General features: G+C 46.7%; 1 protein-coding gene across 5 annotated transcripts in view; it reads left to right on the top strand.

The window, feature by feature from the left end:
- arhgap24 (Rho GTPase activating protein 24) overlaps positions 1-21,016 on the top strand; it is a 59,533-nt gene extending 38,517 nt beyond the window's left edge. For 2 of the 5 annotated variants that reach the window (XM_030341476.1, XM_030341479.1), the window contains 7 exons: positions 9,612-9,734; positions 12,680-12,887; positions 14,970-15,102; positions 15,613-15,686; positions 15,796-15,917; positions 16,107-17,403; positions 18,278-21,016. In XM_030341476.1, coding sequence (XP_030197336.1) covers positions 9,612-9,734; positions 12,680-12,887; positions 14,970-15,102; positions 15,613-15,686; positions 15,796-15,917; positions 16,107-17,403; positions 18,278-18,563 — 2,243 coding nt within the window. In that variant the 3' untranslated portion in view covers positions 18,564-21,016. Of the gene's footprint in view, positions 1-1,773; positions 2,241-5,274; positions 5,471-9,611; positions 9,735-12,679; positions 12,888-14,969; positions 15,103-15,612; positions 15,687-15,795; positions 15,918-16,106; positions 17,404-18,277 lie in introns of those variants that run through there. The other 3 variants (XM_030341478.1, XM_030341480.1, XM_030341477.1) reach the window with 3 other exon arrangements.
- Positions 21,017-21,029: the final 13 nt, after the last annotated feature.

Below are 21,029 nucleotides of genomic sequence, written 5' to 3'. Positions count from 1 at the left end.
GGTTCAAGATAAAGACCACATGCATTGACTACTATTATTTTTCACCCCCCCCCCTCTCTGTGTTCCCTGTGAGGACATGTGGATGGATGCTGCTGGCCAGGGGAATCTTCACAAGCTTTATGATGAGATGGAATATGAGAAGGCATACGCCTGTGTGAAACCGTACGAAAAAATTCACTGCAGAGCAAACACCTCCTGTACAAATTACGTTAAATCAATATGTGAGTGCGGGTGAATTATTGAGTGTGTCGTCTGTGTGTATGTGTGGGCCTCCCATCTCTTGATCGCCCATGTGTCTCGGCCTCGGCGCCTTACGATAACAGACACTGTATGTGTGAGCCCGGGTTGGTGTTGTCTTTTAGGGTTCTCGTGTGGGGTGACAGAGAGGGTGGGTGGGGGGGGGGGGGTGGGGGGGTGGTGGAATGCCTTTAATGGGGAGGAATGGTGTCATGTTTGCCTTTGTCATGAGTGTGGCTCCCCAGTGGCCGGCCGGGAGGGACAGTAGAGTCCGACCAAAGCGAAGCCCCCTTTGACCCGACCTTTTGCTATTTGCTTTGTTGCTCAATCAACATCCGAGTGTAATGGATAGCGGCGGAAGAGACCTATGGAGCTCTCTCTACTTTCTCTCCCAAGACACAATGGACCCCAGCCACGACTCAGATAGAGGCTAACGTTCAGCCGTCTCCATGCTGATTACACCCGCTGATAAGCCAGGACCACCGGGAACTATAGCCACAGAAAGAAAAAAGAAACTTTGAGCAATTTGGCAAACTGAATACCTTTTGGACTGAGGGGAGGCAAGTGAAAGGAGACACCGATTGTAGATAGATGGAAAGATGGCCCTGGAGATACAGACGGCTGGTGAAGCACCTGGAACCAGTGATACAGAGCTCCTGGCGTGCACCTTGGAGTCCCCCGCCCCAGGCCTGGGAAACCCTGAGCATGCATCAGGGTGTGCCTGTGGTCTGTGGTCTGCACACCAAATAAATACTTTGATATTAGAATCTGGTTAGAATGGCATTTGAAACTTTATCCATGTCAGCTTGTTTTGAATATGGCCTTTTGGATTCCCCCCATCGTTTGACTGTACACATGTATACGCACGCGATCGTGCATGTAGTCTCGTCACGCTCCAGGACATATTCTATCCCTCCCTTTCTCTTTCTGTCCTTGTTTTGCTTGAATATAAACCATACCATATACTCTCCGGAATAATGTAATTAGAAAAATGGCAAAGAAATACAGAAAAAAATTGCTTATGGGACTTATGGAAAACCGAGTTAAAACCAAGTAAAGACAGTTACAGAATGTGTGTATAAAACACCTTATTCTACTTGCGTGGCTCATTTCTATCATGAGTCGACCAGTGAATGGTCTCCTAACAATGCATGAATGGGAGGGAATGGCACTGTGGGGATCCCATGTTTGCTCACGGGGTCATGTCCTGGTGTCAAACCAACAAGCTCTCTGAAGACAGAGCACCCCTCCTATTGTTGCTCCCACTGACATGAAGAGGTTGTGTGTGTGTGTGTGTGTGTGTGTGTGTGTGTGTGTGTGTGTGTGTGTGTGTGTGTGTGTGTGTGTGTGTGTGTGTGTGTGTGTGTGTGTGTGTGGGGGTATGTGTGTGTGTGTGTGTGTGTGTGTGTGTGTGTGTGGGGGGCGGGATGTACGCTTCTGTGTGTGTGTGTGTGTGTGTGTGTGTGTGTGTGTGTGTGTGTGTGTGTGTGTGTGTGTGTGTGTGTGTGTGTGTGTGTGTGTGTGTGTGTGTGTGCACGCATGTCAGTGGGTGCACATGTGTGGATGTGCGACTATGGACGCCTGTGTGTGTGGGGTGTGTGTGGGGCTTCTTTCTCTGTTTCTCTCCTATTCCCCAGCCCCCCACCTTTCCACCAATCCTCAGGTTCCTCCTTCCCTTCTCTCTCCCACAAACGCTCAGCTGTACACACTTACTCGCACACACACTCGCTCCCACACTCGCTCACCCACACTCACTCACTCACTCACTCACGCTGAGCTGGGGCCAAAAGAACTATCTGGGAGAGTTACCCATTCTACCAGACCTCCACTCCCCCAGCCAGCCACCCAGCCACCCGGGTCTGGTGGTGTGTGTCCCATTCAGAGACCCCCAGGGCTGGCCACGTGAGGAGTGTGACGGGGAGAGCAAATGGAAGTGGTTCACCAGCCGCTGCATCGGTTGCAACAGTATCATGGATTAGCTGATTTACCCTCTTCACACTCAGGTAACAAACGATAAACTAGCATGGTATGTGCTTTCCAATGGAGCCTGTTGCTGGCTAAACATATACAGGCAGAACAAATTAGCACATTGAAAAGGGCTGAGATCTCCGGGTTACTTGTCTAGACTACTGTGTACGCTTCACTGGAATGGAATGGACTTTTTGCATCAGAAGAATCAGGTTTGGAGTTCTAATTCAATGTATTTTAAACTTTGAAGTAAACCACAACGGATCAAACACAATAAGGGACATTTTAAACAGCACCTTCAGTTTTTAACTGAAGTTAGCACGAATAACCGAGCATTTGACTTTGTAGTACCCGCACGTGTGTGTACTCCTGTGTGTGTCCTGTGATATTTTCCACACAACCTGCTCCAATGTAAATCTGATACACTGACTTCCTCTGCAGTTCGAAGTATTTATGACACGCAGCCTACTGAGAAGTTTCCAGACTATCATTAGGCACAATATTGAATCTCAACTTGCCCATGCTTGCACACAAACAAACAGTGTGTTCTTGCCACCAGAGAGAGGAGAGAACACTTGACAGAACAGTTGACACACTTTTATGCAGTTAGTAGGCTGCACACATCCAACACCACTATTGCTGACTAGGAAGCTAGCATGCATACAAAAAACAACCAAAAGACAGTCACAACTATTGAAACACACGCACACACACACGCACACACACACACACACACACACACACACACACACACACACACACACACACACACAGACACACACACAGACACACACACACACACACACACACACCTTGAAAGGAACTTGACATATGGTTTAGTCATTCAGAGCCAAACAATGCTGAGGCAGTATATTGAATCATGTGTTTTCCGGAACAGTACAGTGGGCTGCTTCCTCTGTTCTTGGCAAGCAGCACAGAAACTGCAGTAGTAAACGTATATGATACTTGTATATGTTTATTGACACTGTGTAAACTGTTGGGTCTTTATTTGCTAATAAGGACAATCTCTATCGTTGGAGGCCAAGTACAGGGTGTGTATAAGAGTGTATAATGTATAAGGAGCCCCTAGCATTGCTGGGTAATTACAGCATAGGGGCTGCCTTTGTTGTCTCCACCTGTTCACAACCATTAGTTAGGGTTACACTCGCTGCACAGCCCGGCCAAGTTTGAAGACTGCTGGTCACAGTCTGAAATACAAGAATACTGCTGCTGGCGATATTCTTGTAATCTCACCCAAACTGACTTGCTGAATTACAGACTACTATGTAGGCATCTTACTCAGCTTTTATTTTTTTTCTATTTCTATATTTATCTTCTTAAGGCTTCTTTTTTTTTTTTTTTTTCTCCCTGCCAGAAATAACTCGAACTCGGTGACACTTTTAACGTCAGTTCACCGGACGTTAGCAGGAGACTGCCCAGCGTGTAATGTGGGACATGTGCATCCTTGTCTCAACTTCCCCGGTGTTGGTTTAAAACCAAGGAGAGGTGGCGGCGGCAGCTGTCATGACCGTCTCACGTCACGTCGGTTACTGCCGCGTCACGTGGGAATCTCCTTGACTGTGGAGGTCTCGCTCGGATTTTAGAAGTGTACGCGGTATCCATGGAGATGACGGCGCGAAGCGCCAGACGCTAGCTGGTGGAGCATCAGACAGATAGACACGCGCTTGATAGGGACATGTGGGTGTTTAAAGGCCACCTGCACCAACCACAGTTTAGCGATTAATTATTGCGTGAAAACATTATCAGTCTTTTTTATTAGTGCAACTATGCACAAACTTTTTTGTAAATCGTTTGCGCAATAACGTGTTACCTTAACCCTTTTTACGACTGTGTTGTTGAAGTTGCAGTGAAGGTTATGTCTGCTGATTACAATTGAAAGGGTCAATGTGTATGCTCGGAAGGGTGAGTGTGACTTCGGTTTCAGACTTGACGTCTTTTTGCCGTGGGCCGGTTGGGTTGGGGCGTTGACTGATATCGACTACATGGGAGCGGTTAGGAGACACAATCCTGCCATATCTTTTTACGATGTAAGGGTTAGGTAATGCAAGGTAAATAAAACCAGCCTTGATTAAATCAGCAACTCTTTAAACAATGGGAGACTGGGTCCAATAGTGGTTACAACTCTATACATCCTTACTTCTCCACGTCGCTCTGTCTTGGAATAATGGAATAATACGTCACAAATCCATTTCATTCAATTCACCAGTCCGGCTCCTTGCAGTAGGTCACACCTGGATCAAAGGTCGTATCGACGGAGAAAATTAGGAGCCATTAGGAGACATTAGGAGCCTCCAGTATAACTCAATAAATAAGTACATAACTGTGGAAAACCGACAACAGAAAATGGCAGGAGGACAGCAGCACGGTGCTCTCATACATGTGGTATGCGGTATAATAAGCCTGCTGCATAATATGTATGATGGTGTGTCCCAGTGGCTGCTTCGAGAGGAAAGGCAGCGGCAGTAGGCCAGTGCTTGACAAGGTTCTTGGATTAATAACACGCAGTGTGACCCCCGAGGAATTCACAACACGTCCACGTGATGATATAGGGTTCTGATCGCACAGGAACACAGTGCTTTGAAATGAGAATGAGTCGAGGCTGGTTTTAAATACTCCCACCGTGTAGAATACTTCGCTGGCAATAAACAACGCGTGCGTGTGTCTGTGCGCGCGCGCGTGCGTGCGTCTGTATATGCACGGATTTCGCTGTCGTCTTATTGGCTCCTTCGTGACTTGTTTCTGCCATACTTCAGTCTATGAAGTGGTTGTTAGCGTTGTTTAGTATCTCATCTACCCGGATAGGGTAGAAGAAGGCAGCCTCTCTCTCTCTCTCTCTCTCTCTCTCTCTCTCTCTCTCTCTCTCTCTCTCTCTCTCTCTCTCTCTCTCTCTCTCTCTCTCTCTCTCTCTCTCTCTCTCTCTCTCTCTCTCTCTCTCTCTCTCTCTCTCTCTCTCTCTCTCTCTCTCTCTCTCTCTCTCTCTCTCTCTCTCTCTCTCTCTCTCTCTCTCTCTCTCTCTCTCTCTCTCTCTCTCTCTCTCTCTCTCTCTCTCTCTCTCTCTCTCTCTCTCTCTCTCTCTCTCTCTATTCCAATAGCAGTAGTCCACCGAGGGTGAGTTTAGTGCCGTTGTTTGGTCGTTCATCAGCTGGCGGGGGACACGAGCCACATCCGCTTTAATAGCCGTCGTTCACGAGCCGAGCTTGACGTCAACCCGGGAGGTTCATCGACCTTTTGTCATTTTCATACCGTAAGGCAAACTTCTTCTTTCACTGACATGTGTGACAACATTAGATCTGCGTGTGTACCGGTTGTTGCCTTGAGGATTTCTGATGTCACTTTTGTGGCTGTGAGTCTGCTGGGATGTTTTAACGGGATTGTACAGTGAGGATTTATGACGGAAATGCCGCATTCAACAGGGCGAACTGAATGTGCTGTTGTAACCAAACCGCTGTAGCGGTGTTGTGGATGAGACGTGGGATCACGTCATGCGATCGAGTTCATTGAGAGCCCTAGACAAGTCTGCGATGCCTCTACCACTTGTTTGTTTTCTAAATTATTGTTACCGCATTTGCATTCAAGTCCAATCGTGTATCGCAAGAGGCGGGCACTTGTTACATCGGCTGTGCCCAGTGAAACGGCGTAGTCGATGTGTGTACTGGATTTCAACTAATTGTGTTGGGGTTGAAGTCAATGGGGCTCATGTGTTATCATATCAAGTTATCAAACAACCTTTTGATAGCCAATGGATATTGCATTTCTGTTTAGTTATATATTGTGTAAATTTTTCTCAATAGAGAAACTTGGAGAGAGACATTAGCTGGAGCATATGTAGAGCAATGGTTTCAAGCAGTCGCTTGGAGTGGTGTAGAACAAACGGACACAATTTAGGATGATTGTATAGTTAAGATAATTAGATCAAATAAGGTGGTTATGAAAGTTATGTATGGAAATATTTCTACATTCATTGCTTAATTTATTGATAGTTTTTTCCTCGATTTCCTTGACTTATAAATATATGCAAAACATTGGTGCAGTGATTGCACGAAAACAAACGATCGGGACAAACCCCCATTCTATAGTTGGTTCTCCTGATCATGTGCAGTTAAGATCAAATGAGATTTACATTAGCAATCCTTGATCAACTACAGACATAAACCACATGCTATTGTGGATGTTTAATAAATTGATCATCAATAATCAATCCACACATTTCTAAACACACTGACCTAATGATACATTCAAAACCCTAACATTTACCACTCACTTTTAGTTCCAGTTAAAGACAGTGAAAGGCTTGTGGATAAGCCAGAGCTGAAATGTGCTTCCCACACCTTCTCTAGTCAATGATTAACGATGGTTTTTAAATCCCAGATAGAGTAAGGCATTCAAGCACTCAAACTTAAAAGGCGTTTTGTGTGGCCCACACATACTCAGCGTTAAAGCAGACAGCCGTTGGCAAACCAACAGTGCGTTTGGTGAGATGCAACCAGAGCATGTGTGTAGGCCGGTCACGTCATCATTCAGTCTGTTATCACTTGATGAAGTTCCACCCGCCCCGTCCTGGAGAAGTGACGTGCCACAGCTGGGAACTTGCCTGCTTGATTATGTACATCACACCTTCTCCTGAGGCCCTTAAAACCTAGACAGCATAAGCAGAGTAAATAGTCGCGTGAGGCACCGTTCTTGCTGTGCCACAAAGGCAAAGTTTGCGCTGCGAAAGGTCAGAGGTGTGCGATGAATCACTTAATAAACCACATGGTCGCGAGGGCTGCGATTACGTCACTTTCGCTTCACTCCTTTTTGTGTGTTTATGGGCCAGATAGAAAGGAGAGACGGGAGAGCAGGTTGGAGAAGAGAGATGGAATGACATGTAGCATCGGACCACAGGTGGGAATCAACCCGGGGTCGCCTCAAGGAGAACTGTCTACGTGGTTGGCACATTAGCCGGTTGACCCACCGAGCCGCCCTGCTCTGTGCTTTCCGAGGAGATGGGTTCTGGAGGTCATCAAGGCCTGCATCTGCCATAGTGACAGAGTGATCACACATGGGAGTGTCCAGAATCCAGACAGATGATGGATCGATCAGCCCACCGGTCTCTGCAGTCCACTGGATCGGCTTGTAGCTTGAGCTATCCATCCATCATACATCTGGGTGGACTGTTCCACGTGTGATTTCACTAACTGGGACATTAGTATGGCTTGTAATGGCTCATCAACATCACAGCTGGTGGTAAAATAGGGGGTCCTTTAAGTACAGTGGTAGAGGGGTCCACACACCAGAAGGTATCCAAACAATGAGGAGCACAACAGGGAGACTCTTGAAGACAGGCAGACTGACAGGAGGGGGGACTGGCAGGCCTCCTTGACCCCTGGTGTTGTAAAGCCTGACCCCTGACAGAGGAACTCCAACAAACAGCTGGGCTCTGGTTTCACGAGAAGGCATCGGAGGTTCTTGCCTCTGCAATGCCAGCAGGAGACAATAAAGGGATTAGGAAGGAGAAAGTAGACGAAGGACATGAAGATGCTAGGGCTTAAGGATGCTTGAACTCTGTTTTGCGTGTAAAGACGTTGCCGGTAGCAACTGATTAATCGGCTGATTTTCTCACTTGGTATTTCTTTGTTAATTTGACCCAACAGGACTTAGAACCAATGCTTGGTTAAAAAACCCAGATATAGTCTCATGTCTAATGTGAGACAGCCGGTTAGCCGTTAAATCACCATTAATATAGCTTTAAGAAGCTAAACAGAAACCCAGAGATGGATTGAGTTTGGGGCATGTGCCCTGCCCACCCCAAATAGTTAACACCTTGGCGTGTACACACACGGGGGTCAGACAGTTGGTCACTGGGTCTTCTTTGGGGTGGAATCTAATTGAGTGGTCAGCATTTCAAACATGCAGCATATACACATCGGGTAAACAGTGAAATCTGCTGCCCGTTAAAGAGATCTCATCAATCAGACAACAGCCATTAATCTCTTGTCAGGGTTCCACATTGACAGTAAAATGTGGACCTGGTTTCCCATGCTGGGTTAAAGGTGCAAAAGCTGGACCCCTCCAAATACAACCCTGCTGTGGGTTGCTGGTTGTCTCTTTCTAGTGTGTGTGTGTGTGTGTGTGTGTGTGTGTGTGTGTGTCTGTGTGTGTGTGTGTGTGTGTGTGTGTGTGTGTGTGTGTGTGTGTGTGTGTGTGTGTGTGTGTGTGTGTGTGTGTGTGTGTGTGTGTTTGCTGGATCAGTAGACAAACATCTGGCATTTGGCTTCTAAATGAGCAAAGACCACAGCAGTAGCATTGCTTGTCTCCCATTTGTTTCAGAGTAGTTTTCCAACTACAATGTAATGAACAACCCTAAACTACTTGAATTTATAATTTGTATCTACTTTCTGTGGTTCAGATAGTGCGCTAGTTGCAATATATACCAACTCAGTGCAACAAAATACATCTGTCATCTTGTGTTCACGTCTATAAATAAAGCTTTTACACCAGAAAATTGATCTCATCTTGAGTTGCAATCAATAAATGAAGCCAGAGGAAAGACCCCTGGAGAGTGTGATTGTAGGCAGTCGAGAACGCCATGCATAATTTATGCACCCCGCTACATTTGGTATTCAAACTAAACATTTGGTTTTGCTGGAACCAAAGCCTTAATATTGAAAGTAATGTAATGCAGACTCTTTTTTCAAATTCTGCTCCCAAATGAGGTCATAAATTATTACAGGAAATAAAAACTTGCTGGCGCCATGGCTGGGGCATATGGGCTTGGACTAGGAGCATGAACTCAAAAAATATATTGCGAATAGAAGAGAATAAAGGGAATAAAAACATGTAAGTTGTGGCTTTGGCAAGAAGAGGCTCAGCTGTGAGTGTCCAGATCAATTTTATATGATGAGTACTCCAATGTTGTGCTGAACTGTTGCAAAGACTTAATACAAGAAGAATCCTGAGCTGGCCACTTGTTGGCGTCAATGAGGGGGTTAAAGGACGCTTTTACTCAATTAAAACGGCCATTTAAAGAAAACGGCTCTAAGAATGTTTTGGCCAGTTACCGCCGACCAGTTTGTGAACGTTGTACTCAGCTCTGAACTCAAGTTGTGTTTTTTTGCGGGATGTCAAAGTGCCTTTTCCTACATCCGCAGCGAGGAGTGTGTGGATGTGTTGGGACCTGTCTGGGCAGGAGTTTTAGTGACAATTGCGAGTGACATATTTTGTTATTCCAGGAACCTCCCCCCAAAATGTGGCCATTGAGGCCTTCAGGGGTCTTAAGTGTCTATCAAGGCGTCTCTGACAGTCCCCGGAGCCCCCTTGTGTTTCACCCCCTGGGGCCAGCCCAGAAGAGTCATATGATGGAGAGACGTTGAGGCTTAACTCTACCCGCTTTTGTGTTTGACCAGGAGGAGACAGGGAGCGAATGACCGCTAACCATGAGACCTACCTTCTCATGGCCAACACCCAGAATGACATGGAGGATTGGGTGAAGACCATCCGCAGGGTAATCTGGGCCCCCTTCGGAGGAGGTCAGTACATCTCACCTGTGTTCATAATGTGTGTCCACGACCCACCTCATATAATACTCATTGTGCAGGTTGTTTGTTACACTTTACAATAAAGGTACATGAATTATCCATGAGTTACCAGTAGTTAATGCAGGGATTAGCATTATTATATAGCTTCAGCATAGCATAGGGGTTAATAATAAATAATAATAAATGAAATTTATATAGCGCTTAATATGGTACTGTAATAAGACGCTTAAACGGTTAGCGTAAGTGTGTTATGGTTAACCCTAACCCTATACAACAATGTATTGATTAATGCCTTAGTTAAAATGAAGACCATAAACGTAGCCATTAAAAAATAGTAAACTTGAACATCATTAGTAAATGATAACTAGACTTTAGTTATCGTTTTCATTTACAGTTAGTTAATACCAGGCAGATACTCAACATAACCTAATAAACATATATATATAGGTATCATACTGTTATATTAATATTTGTATTGTATATTGTCTGTGAGACAGAAACATCTATACACACTATATATTTCAGTAGTGTGCAAATAAATAATATATCAAGACATTAGCATCAATTAGTTGTTTGCTATGCTTCGCTGCTGGGCTCCCCGGGCACCATATTGACTGGCAGAGGTGTGTGTGTGTGTGTGTGTGTGTGTGTGTGTGTGTGTGTGTGTGTGTGTGTGTGTGTGTGTGTGTGTGTGTGTGTGTGTGTGTGTGTGTGTGTGTGTGTGTGTGTGTGTGTGTGTGTGTGTGTGTGTGTGTGTGTGTGTGTTGGATGAAGATGAGTTAGCCCCTGTGTTATCAGTGCCGGGAGTTTGATTTGTATCTCAGTTGACTGCTCTTCAAAAGGACGAGCCATTTGTCAAAGTTGAGAGGTGGGGCTCCGAGCTGGCGTGGGGGGGGTGCTCTTTGTCACCCGATCAGGACTCACACACAAACACATGCATTCAATGATGCTCGCGCGCACATACTCTCAAACGATCAGTCCCAATTCCCCATGCATAGTCAAAACTCAGTCATTGCTGCGCACGCACACAGAAAAACAGGAAAACCCTCTTCAAACACCTACAGATTCACATCGATGTCACTTGTTTATTCACACGCAGTCACACAAACACAGTTATACACAGTTATACACACACATTTACATTGATACACACACACGTACAGTGATATATATATATATATATATATATATACACACACATACACATACACACACACACAGTTATACACACAGCCACACACAATATACACATACCCATACACACACACAGTTATACACACACACACAAACACACACACACAGTTGTATATACACACACACACACACACGGTTATATGCACACACACACACACACACACACACACACACACACACACACACACACACACACACACACACACACACACACACACTCACACACAGTTATACACACACACACAGTTCTACACACATGCACACACAGAGTTATAGACACACACAAAGCTCCATATTTCAGCCCAGTCCGGGAGCAGCCTATTGGCTTGCGTAATCCCCCAGGGCCTTGTCTCCTCCTGCTGGAGACAGACTGACGGGGAGACAGACAGGGAGACAGGGAGACAGACAGAGAAAGAGGTCACTCCCCATAGATCACTGTGAGTTTGACAAAGAGGCAACCATCAGCCATCAGGGGTCCTTTCTTGCCGTCAAAGTCGTCGTTGTGTCCCGCTCCCGCGATGAGAGAAAACCTCCATTGTCATTCATGGGAGTATAAGTTGGTGCGTTGCGTTCAGAAGGAGCTGATATGTGCAGCTGCGGCCTCTCGGTGTGGATCTTCAGGGACGCTATGGATGGTAATGTGATGTTCCGTCCAGATCCACATACGTCCTGGTGGGATGCCTTTGTATGTGTTGTTTAGAGGCGTGCTTTGAGGTAGAAGCGTTACATAATCGGTGTCATAAATGCAGGTTGTGCACCCCGGTCTAAATTTATGTATTCTTTATGTACCAATAAAGTTCACGGAGGGGGATAAAAATACATTGTTGCTCGTTGGACCGCTTCCAGATTCAGGGGAAAGATAGGTTGAATGTGTGTTTAGCCTGATGTATATCTGCATATTATAATGGTCACACTGTGTGCATTAGAGCTTTACAGTCTACAATGTGTGCTGTACAAAAATTAAGCTTAACACTAACATTGATCATAACCTGCTGGTACGTTACTGTTTTACAATACATGATTTAATTCATAGCATCGGAGTAAAACCTACAAAGTGTGTGTGTGTGTACCGGGGTTCCAGTGTGTTTGCATGTATTGGCCCAGGAAATAGGTGTTAATCCCAGTTTGTATGAGAGACCTGTGCTGATAACCAGGCTGTTAACCACACACACACACACACACACACACACACACACACACACACACACACACACACACACACACACACACACACACACACACACACACACACACACACACACACACACACACACACACACACACACACACACACACACACACAGGGCAGGAGAAAGAGCAGCAGGATGTGGAGGGATTGAGTTCCCCTCAGTCCAGACCAAGGCTTTTGCTAGTCTGCATATTCAGTTCATGCTCTCCTCCATATACAACTCTGTACCACAAGCTTTGCATGGAAGCCAACCTAGGGGTTTGTCACAAACTAAGTGGATCAAGTCGCGCTTAAATATATCACCTCACTGCCAGGGGTATTTTGTACACACTAATGGGACAATTACTGTTTGTTGTGTTTGTGTGTGTTTGTGCACAGACATGTTTGTGCCTGAACGTGTGTATGTGTATATTCAGTCATTCAAATCCATTTATTATTGTACGGGTGTAACTGTCGCCTTTCATAATGCCACTATTTCCATTCAATACTGACCTGCTAACTGGGATAACATCATCACGTGTCTGACGTTCTTGGATGGGGCCATGTGTTCCAGGCATCTTCGGCCAGAAGCTTGAGGAGACGGTGCGTTACGAGCGGCGCTATGGCAACAAGCTGGCCCCAATGCTGGTGGAGCAGTGCGTGGACTTCATCCGGGAGCAGGGCCTGCAGGAGGAGGGCCTGTTCAGGCTGCCGGGGCAGGCCAACCTGGTGAAGGAGCTCCAGGATGCATTCGACTGCGGGGAGAAGCCCTCCTTTGACCGGTAAGGAGAACCTCTCTAGGGATAAGAGAGGTGGAGCAACACAGTCTCACCTCTGGTGTGAGCTGAATATTTCTGATAACTTCAAAATGGTTTGAAAGTCGTTTGTTAACATCTCCCCCTCATCATTACATCTCATCTTTTTTTTAAAATATGGTGATTCATAGTTTTGATCAGTAAATACAACTTGAAATCCTTTTTATTTTAACATGATTATAATGCTTTTTCAAAACTCCCAGTGAGTTTTGACTGAGCTATTTGCTTGTTAAATGTACAGTTCGATTGATTTCAACCTGGCTGCACACAATAACTGACCCAGTAATGATATCATACCATTCACATCAACATGACTTTAGATCAATGACCTTATGTCCTAGGTATCTAACTCCAATCTGGCCAAGCTTTCACAGCGTAGTGGGACTTTACTGGCTAATTTCACGCTCCACTGGACCTTTTTGGGTGCAACACATTCTTTTTTATAGAGTAGCATGTCGGGTCATTGAGATTCCTGGATTTACCAAGAAGCATTTCACTGGACTCCAGCCGTCTCTGGCAGAGAGGAGATTATGCCTTCAGACTCACAGTAAACTAGAGAGAGCTGGAGGGCCTAGCAGAAGCACTAGAGGGCCTAGCAGAAGCACTAGAGGGCCTAGCAGAAGCACTAGAGGGCCTAGCAGAAGCACTAGAGGGCCTACCAGAAGCACTGGAGGGCCTACCAGAAGCACTGGAGGGCCTACCAGAAGCTTTAAGCAGCTAGCATCAAATAGTGAATCAGAGCCTTAGCAGGATGATGTGCAGCACTTACCAGTTGACATGAAGCTTAAAGAAAAACGTATCTCCCATGCCAAGAAAGATCTTGGGAAGATGACAAACAGTTGTTAAAACCTGGAATACCAACCTGTAAGAGAGGTGATGCAGTGAGGAGTTAAAAGGCGCCGATCCGAGCATTGGAACCTGCTATACTAAGCAGAGCCCGGTCAACACCATATATCATCATGACAGCCTCATGACTTATGAAACTGCCTTGCATATGCATGGGAGATATACTATCTGGAGGTTGGGCGGCCGCAGATGGAATAAGTGAACTAAAGTTGCAGGATTTCAACAACTCTCATTTGATTTGCATCTCCTCTTTGGATTTGTTATAGTGTTCTTTCTTTCTTTCTTTCTTTTTTTCTCCAAAAGTGCTGGAGATAGATAAAATACTTAATGTTTTAAGAACTTTCTACTAATAACTGAAATGTTGTTAGAGAAGTTACATACCGGCGGTGGCGTAGCCAGCCCTTAAAGTAATTGTATTGTCTTAACAATACAACGCAAAACAAAAATAACACACCAATACAACACTAATTTGAGCATGGTAGCAAGATATACTGACATTTTCTGTGCACGAAATGACATCTCTTGTATCGGTCTCTGTTATTGTATGTACTGTGGTGGATGCCTGGGTGGTCATGGGACGATGAAACTATTTTCCATGGCAGCGTCTCTCTGTACCATAGCTGCTGTGATGATGTATAGCATCATCTATAACTCAGTCTGACACACACGCACACACACACACACAGTAATGGAATCCTCCTCTTCCTATCTGCAAACCACATCCTCTGCTGAACTCATCTGACCCCGCCAACTGTATCAATGGAGGTGATAAATTAGAGCTGAAATGCATTACTTCAAGGAACTTCTGCCAGTACATCACCTGGCTGTCCCTCTTAGACAGTGGTACATTCACAGATGTATCCGCCCTGGAAGAACGGAAATACTCCTCCTCCTTCCTCTCCTTTTTGGCTAACTCAAGTTAACTTATTTTCTCCATGTTTTATTTACTTATTTTCTCCTTATTTTTTCCAGGCCAATAAGGACGTCATACACATATTATTTGATGATGCTCATGTTTGCTTGGATAGCTCTCTCTCTTGCATTGGGACGCACAATAGCATGTCATGGTTTGTTTTCTCCTGTTTCTGTACAATGTCTCGCCCACACCTGCTCATAGATGTGTCTTCTGAAGCAATATTTCTATATACATTTTTCAAAACTAATTTTGCCATCATCCCTCCCTCCCTCCCTCCCTCTGTACAGCAACACAGACGTCCATACAGTGGCATCTCTGCTGAAGCTGTACCTCAGAGAGCTCCCTGAGCCGGTGGTCCCCTTCTCCCAATACGATTGCTTCTTGGCCTGCACCAAGCTGCTCAGCAAGGACGACGCCACGGTGAGCACCAGGATCAGTCCTGGGGGGGGTGAGGGGCGACCCGCTCCTAGCCGAGAGCTACCTGGCCCTGGATCCCGGGTGTCCCCATTGACCTCACCTGTCGGCCTCCTAGAGCAAGACACCCTGCGCCTGCTTGTTAACAACGTGCATCTGAATTGGCAGCCGCTCTGCATAACAGGGGTGCTAAATAGTGTCAACAGCTAATGGAACAAACTACAAGTTGGTCCATTGTGTTAGGCTGTACCTCCACTGACCCCATTCTGTCTGCTGCTTCACTGATTCATCAGTTCTACTGGAATGGATTGAGTTCAAATGATAGTTCGGGGTCACATTACCCATTAATCATCTTTTTTTTGTTTTGCCACCGTGCGTCAAAGTGTGTTTTGATATGGCGTATTGTGTATGGCTGTGTATAATTTTCATAGGCCCTATCATGTCCATAGGTAGTGCAGGGGTGGTATGGTATAAGGATGTACAGCGTATTAAACTAGGTGTTTGTGTTGTCTGCAGGGTATTGCGGAATTGAGGAAACTTGTGAAAGCTCTACCTCAAGTCAACTACAATCTCCTCACATACATTTGCAGGTTTGTACAATGAAACCCTTTAATACTGTTTCTAATAGTAATATAGGAGATTGTTGTTTCATTGTATAACTTTTTCTCATGTTCTCTGATGTTTCTCTCTGTATTGCAGATTCCTAGATGAAGTCCAATCCTACTCAGGAGTGAATAAAATGAGCGTCCAGAATCTAGGCACCGTCTTTGGTCCAAATATCTTGAGACCGAAGATTGAAGATCCTGTAGCAATCATGGAAGGTGAGGACACATAGAGGTTGATTTACTAAAGTTACAGACCACCCCTGTCCGTGAGTTAGATGTTCTCTTATGATTGTACGTCTATTGATCAACTTTAAGAAAAATAAAACTTATATAATTAGAAGAATATAAAAATACGGATTTGTATATATTATTGCCAATAATTCCTGTGTGTCTTTGTGTCATCAGGTACAGTCCTGGTGCAGCAGCTAATGGCGGTTCTGATCGGGCGCCATGACGCCCTGTTCCCCGACGCGGAGGACGTCACCACGGCGATGGAGCGCGCCAGCAACAACAACAACGAGCTCCCGTCGCACCGGCCGCTGCCCGTCTCCTCGGGCTCGGGCTCCGCAGGCCAGAACGTGGCCAACAACAACGCCACCCAGTCGTCACGACAGTGCGCGTGGGAGGCCCCCGACCCCCCTCCGCCGGCCCTGCAGCCCACCCACCCCCAGCACCACGCCATGCACGTGGACAACGGCTCCCCGCCGCCGCACTCGCTCAGCCCCCGGAACAGCCTGGGGGGCCGCTTCGACCTGACGCGCAACCCGCCGCTCACGCTCAAGAAGAACCCGGCCTTCAGCAAGGGCAGCGGCATCGTCACCAACGGCTCCTTCAGCTCCACCTCCCCCGGGGGAGAGGGCGGGGCCGAGAAGGGCCCCGCCCTCGGAGGAGGGGGAGGAGGAGGAGGAGGAGGAGTGACAGGAGGGGGTAGCCTACCGGGGAGGCGCAACGCCGCCCACAAAGGCTCAGGAACCAAGATGGGCACCAGCGGGGTGACCAACGGGGGCGGGGCGCGGCTGGGCGTGTCCAGCACCGACGTGGTCAACGGGAGCCTGAACGGACGCAACGGCCTCTGGGTGCCCAACGGCCACGTGACGCTGCGGGACAACAGCAAGGCGCGGGACGGCGAGCACGGCCACTCGTCCAGCCAGAACCGGCTGTCCACGTACGACAACGTCCAGCTGAACCAGCTGAACCTCCAGCAGCAGCAGCAGCAGCACCACCACCACCACCCCCAGCAGCACCACCACCTCCCCCAGCACCACCCCCAGCAGACGCAGCCCGGGGACGGCTGCAGCGAGGACAAGCAGAGCGTGGACAGCGCCACCTGGTCCACCTCGTCCTGCGAGATCTCCCTGCCCGACAACTCCACCTCCTGCCGCTCCTCCACCACCACCTGCCCCGAGCAGGACTTCTACGCCGGCCACTACGACGAACCGGACGGGCCGGCGGTGGCAGCGGCGGCGGCGGCGGCGGCGATGCGCGAGAGCGAGGGGGCGGCCCCCGGGGGCGGGGGCGGGGAGGCGGAGGGGAGGCACGGCGCCAACGGGAGGGGCCGCAGGGGGACCAGCAGCAGCGACACCAGCGACGGCTACCCGGTCAGCAACGGGACCAGCAGCCACAGCGCGCTGCACAGCCTGGTGGCCGGCCTGAAGCAGGAGATGAACAAGCAGAAGAGCGAGTACGAGGCCCGGATCAAGAGGTAGGGGGGGGCAAAGTGGAGCCCAACCGAGGCACTGGTCACCTCATGCATCATCTCCTGTTCAACCTAATGGATCTGAGTTTAGAGACCCATCCCACAACATGGCTTTATTCTAGGTGTATTTATTTAACTGTTATAATGTTACGGTCTTGAATAAGAAGAATGTGCCTTCTTAAAGTGGTAAAGTTCCCTCCCTTGTAGAGGGCTTAAGGCACTATGAGGGGATACATACGAAGCACCTGTAAGGAGAACAAACGCAGTCCTTGTGCATCCATGTGCATGAATGCCACGTTGTTCTAGCTCTCGCAGAAAATATGTCTCTGAGGTCGAAGGTTATCATAACTATTTTCCCTTATGTCCTAATATATGAGTACATTCCAAAAGATATTACAAGAATAATCCCAGAGCTGATTAAAAATGTCAAAGCTGTCAGAAAGAGAGTGACGCAAAAATGTAATTATTTTAATTATATGCCAGGTGTAATAGTGCCAGACCTCGTGGGTGGCCAATCAATCTACTCCCCAGGGGGCCACATGCCACCACCCTTGCATTCTATGAGACATTTACAATTTACACGTAGGGCATCAACCAGACGCTTTTATCCACTTAGCGACTTACAATAAGTACATTTGTCAGAAGAAAGAGAAACAATACATGGCTGTCGGCATAGTAACGATGTTCATAGAACCAAGGGCCAAGCACTTACAAGTGATAGCTCAACCCATTCCCTGTATGCAAAAAGATAGCTAGGACACGATGCTACACCATGCTAAGCACTCACTACTAACTCACTACTAGAGACAGATCCACGTCTCTCTGCCCGCTCTTCTGCTCGCCGCCTGGCTAACCTCCCGCCCCCTGTCCGCCCACACAGCCTGGAGCAGCGCAACCTGGAGCTGGAGACGGACATGGCCGGCCTGAACGAGGAGCTGGACCAGGAGAGGAAGAAGTACACCATGGTGGAGATCAAGCTGCGCAACGCCGAGCGGGCCAAGGAGGACGCCGAGCGCCGCAACCACATGCTGCAGAAGGAGATGGAGCAGTTCTTCACCACCTTCGGGGACCTGACGGCGGGGCCCGGGGCCTCGACCGCCTCCGCCGCCGCCGCCGCGGAGCCACCGCGACGGGCGGACCGCGCCAACAGCATTTGGATCCAATGAAGGAACCGGGAGGAAGGGGAGGGAGGAAGGGGCGGGAGGAAGGGAGGGAGGAAGGGGCGGGAGGAAGGGGCGGGAGGAAGGGAGGGAGGAAGGGGCGGGAGGAAGGGGCGGGAGGAAGGGAGGGAGGAAGGGGCGGGAGGAAGGGAGGGAGCGGAGGACGAAACAGGAAGCGCCTCTTCTGCACGGTGATGTGAAAACAGAGAATATCCTGTGGTGGAATATTGTTGTTGTTGTTGTTATTATTATTAATGGGGTGTGAATGTTGTGGAGAGGAGGAGGGTCATTTTTATTTGACTTTCGCGGGCCTACTTGGACGTTTTGTGGGGGCATCTGAACGAGGTAGGCGGATTGGTGGAGGGTGGGGAAAGTGCAAGGCCATGTAGAAATGTAGACCTGTGGAAATTATGACAAGCTTGATCATATCAGTCTTTATCAATCGTTTTTTTTATATGTTTAAGTTTAAACTGGTGGACTTTCGCTTGAGTTCCCTTCTGGATCAGCTAGAAGGGAACTACAAAGTACAAAATATAAGAACAACAAACCTTTGGATTCAAAAAGGTTAAAGTAAACTTGCTTAATAACTCAACTCCCATGATTATGTAAAAAATTATTGTTCGATGTTCTCAGTCATTGGCATTGGTGTGTATATGACAGAGTATATACAACTGAATAAACGTGACGGCATATACAGTATGTAAAGACAAAGTAAAGTGCTATTTTAATGTTTTATCGTATATTTAAGCAGAACTGTGTCAATGTAGGATATTCAGATCATTATTTTCCTCTCAAGGCTTGCCTTGCACTTAAATGTTTGTTAACATTTTGAGACTGTGGTACTGGACTATAATGTTTGTGCGTTGCTTCTGAATGGATAAATATACTGTATATATAGCTTGATGCTTCTGCGCCGCTATTGTTCTCCCCATGACCAAAAAGATTAAGTCTGTACTGTAAATATTTTATAGATAATTGTTGACACTACTTTCTAGTCTGCACTGTGGCTTTATGCTTATTGTTACAAAAAGAAATAGCATGGATTACAACATCGGATAATGTTTTGTAGCTTAATTGTAGCTAAATTCCCAAAGACTCCCAAAATCGGGTCATTGGGATGAGATCCCCTTTTAAGTTATTGAATATTCGTCATCGATCTGAAACAGTTTTTTTCTAGTAAGGTTTCTTCATCGTAACACATTATGCGTTCTCCCTGTACAAAGCGATGTCGTTTTTTGCTGTTGTTCATTCTGTGAATGCTCTTAGAAGTACAGTTTTGCAAGAGCGATATGCTGTGTGCGTATTTAGAAAAAAAAACACACACATCTGTTTGTGTGTGTGCGTGGTAACGATATCCCAGGTGGTTGCTGTTCTGGGCTGGTGGGCTGGTTTATATTTGCATTGAATACCCGCTGGAGTTACGTGGTGGGTCCCCTCTGTATCACCTTCATAGAACACCATCGCTTCTGTGCACCTTAACAAAGTTGTAGCTATCCATTACAGTTAATTTCTGCTCAATGTAAAAAAGCATGGATCAGATAATAGGGACACAAACAACGCATCTTTGTCATTTTATAGGGATCACAAGATATTGGATGAAATTCATGGCGAGAAAACCAATTAGCGGTCTGTGCACAGAATCATCGACGCAGAACCATAAATAAAACCGTTTGACCCAGAAGTAAAGTCGAGCCTTCGGAAAGAGACCTTGTGTTGATTCTGTCCTCACATAGCACAGACGCACAAGGTTTTCCTTCTATCTTTACTGTGAACAAAAGGGCCGTTTTCAATGAGAAAAAAAGGAGGGAGGAAACGATCTAGGTGAAGATGCTTTTTTTGAGAAAAATTTTAAAAAAGAAAATGCAAACATAAATTGGAGGTATTTTTTTTTGTTACAGCATTATATAAATTAGCTTTAAAACAGTCTATCTTCAGATTTTTGTTTGAGTTCAGAGATGTGAATAGACTGTTAGACAAACATGGCATACATCATTTCCAACACTCACAGTCACAGATACAAAACACAAGTCCATGCACACACACACACACCAACGCAGACCTGACCGCTCTGTCAAGTGGAGGCCACCGGATCCATCACTCTCAGCCTTCTCTCGCCACTGTTGCATGATGGGACGTTTGGAATGTGCAGACCATTTTAGAAATCTGTCAATCAAAAGTGCCTGAACTAAAACGAGGGCCAGAAGGAGAGTCTGGGATTCTCGTCACAATGCCCTCTAGCAGGCTTTAGACTGGCGGTACATCACAACAGTGTGTGTGTATGTATGTGCGTGTGTGTGAACCCACTCACAATAGGGCAGATGACAAGAAATAGATTAGCAAAGAGAGGAAAGATGGGAGTTTGGGGGCAATGGAAAATGTTCCTGGCATGAATACTTGACACACACAACAAAATGTCCAATTTGTTATTGATGAATAAACAAGTGTTTTTATGTCAGCTCTTCTGTTGTCTGT

The sequence above is a fragment of the Gadus morhua genome, chromosome 19, assembly GCF_902167405.1.
Source record: "Gadus morhua chromosome 19, gadMor3.0, whole genome shotgun sequence".
NCBI lineage: Eukaryota > Metazoa > Chordata > Actinopteri > Gadiformes > Gadidae > Gadus > Gadus morhua.
This window is presented reverse-complemented; position numbering and strand designations above follow the sequence as displayed.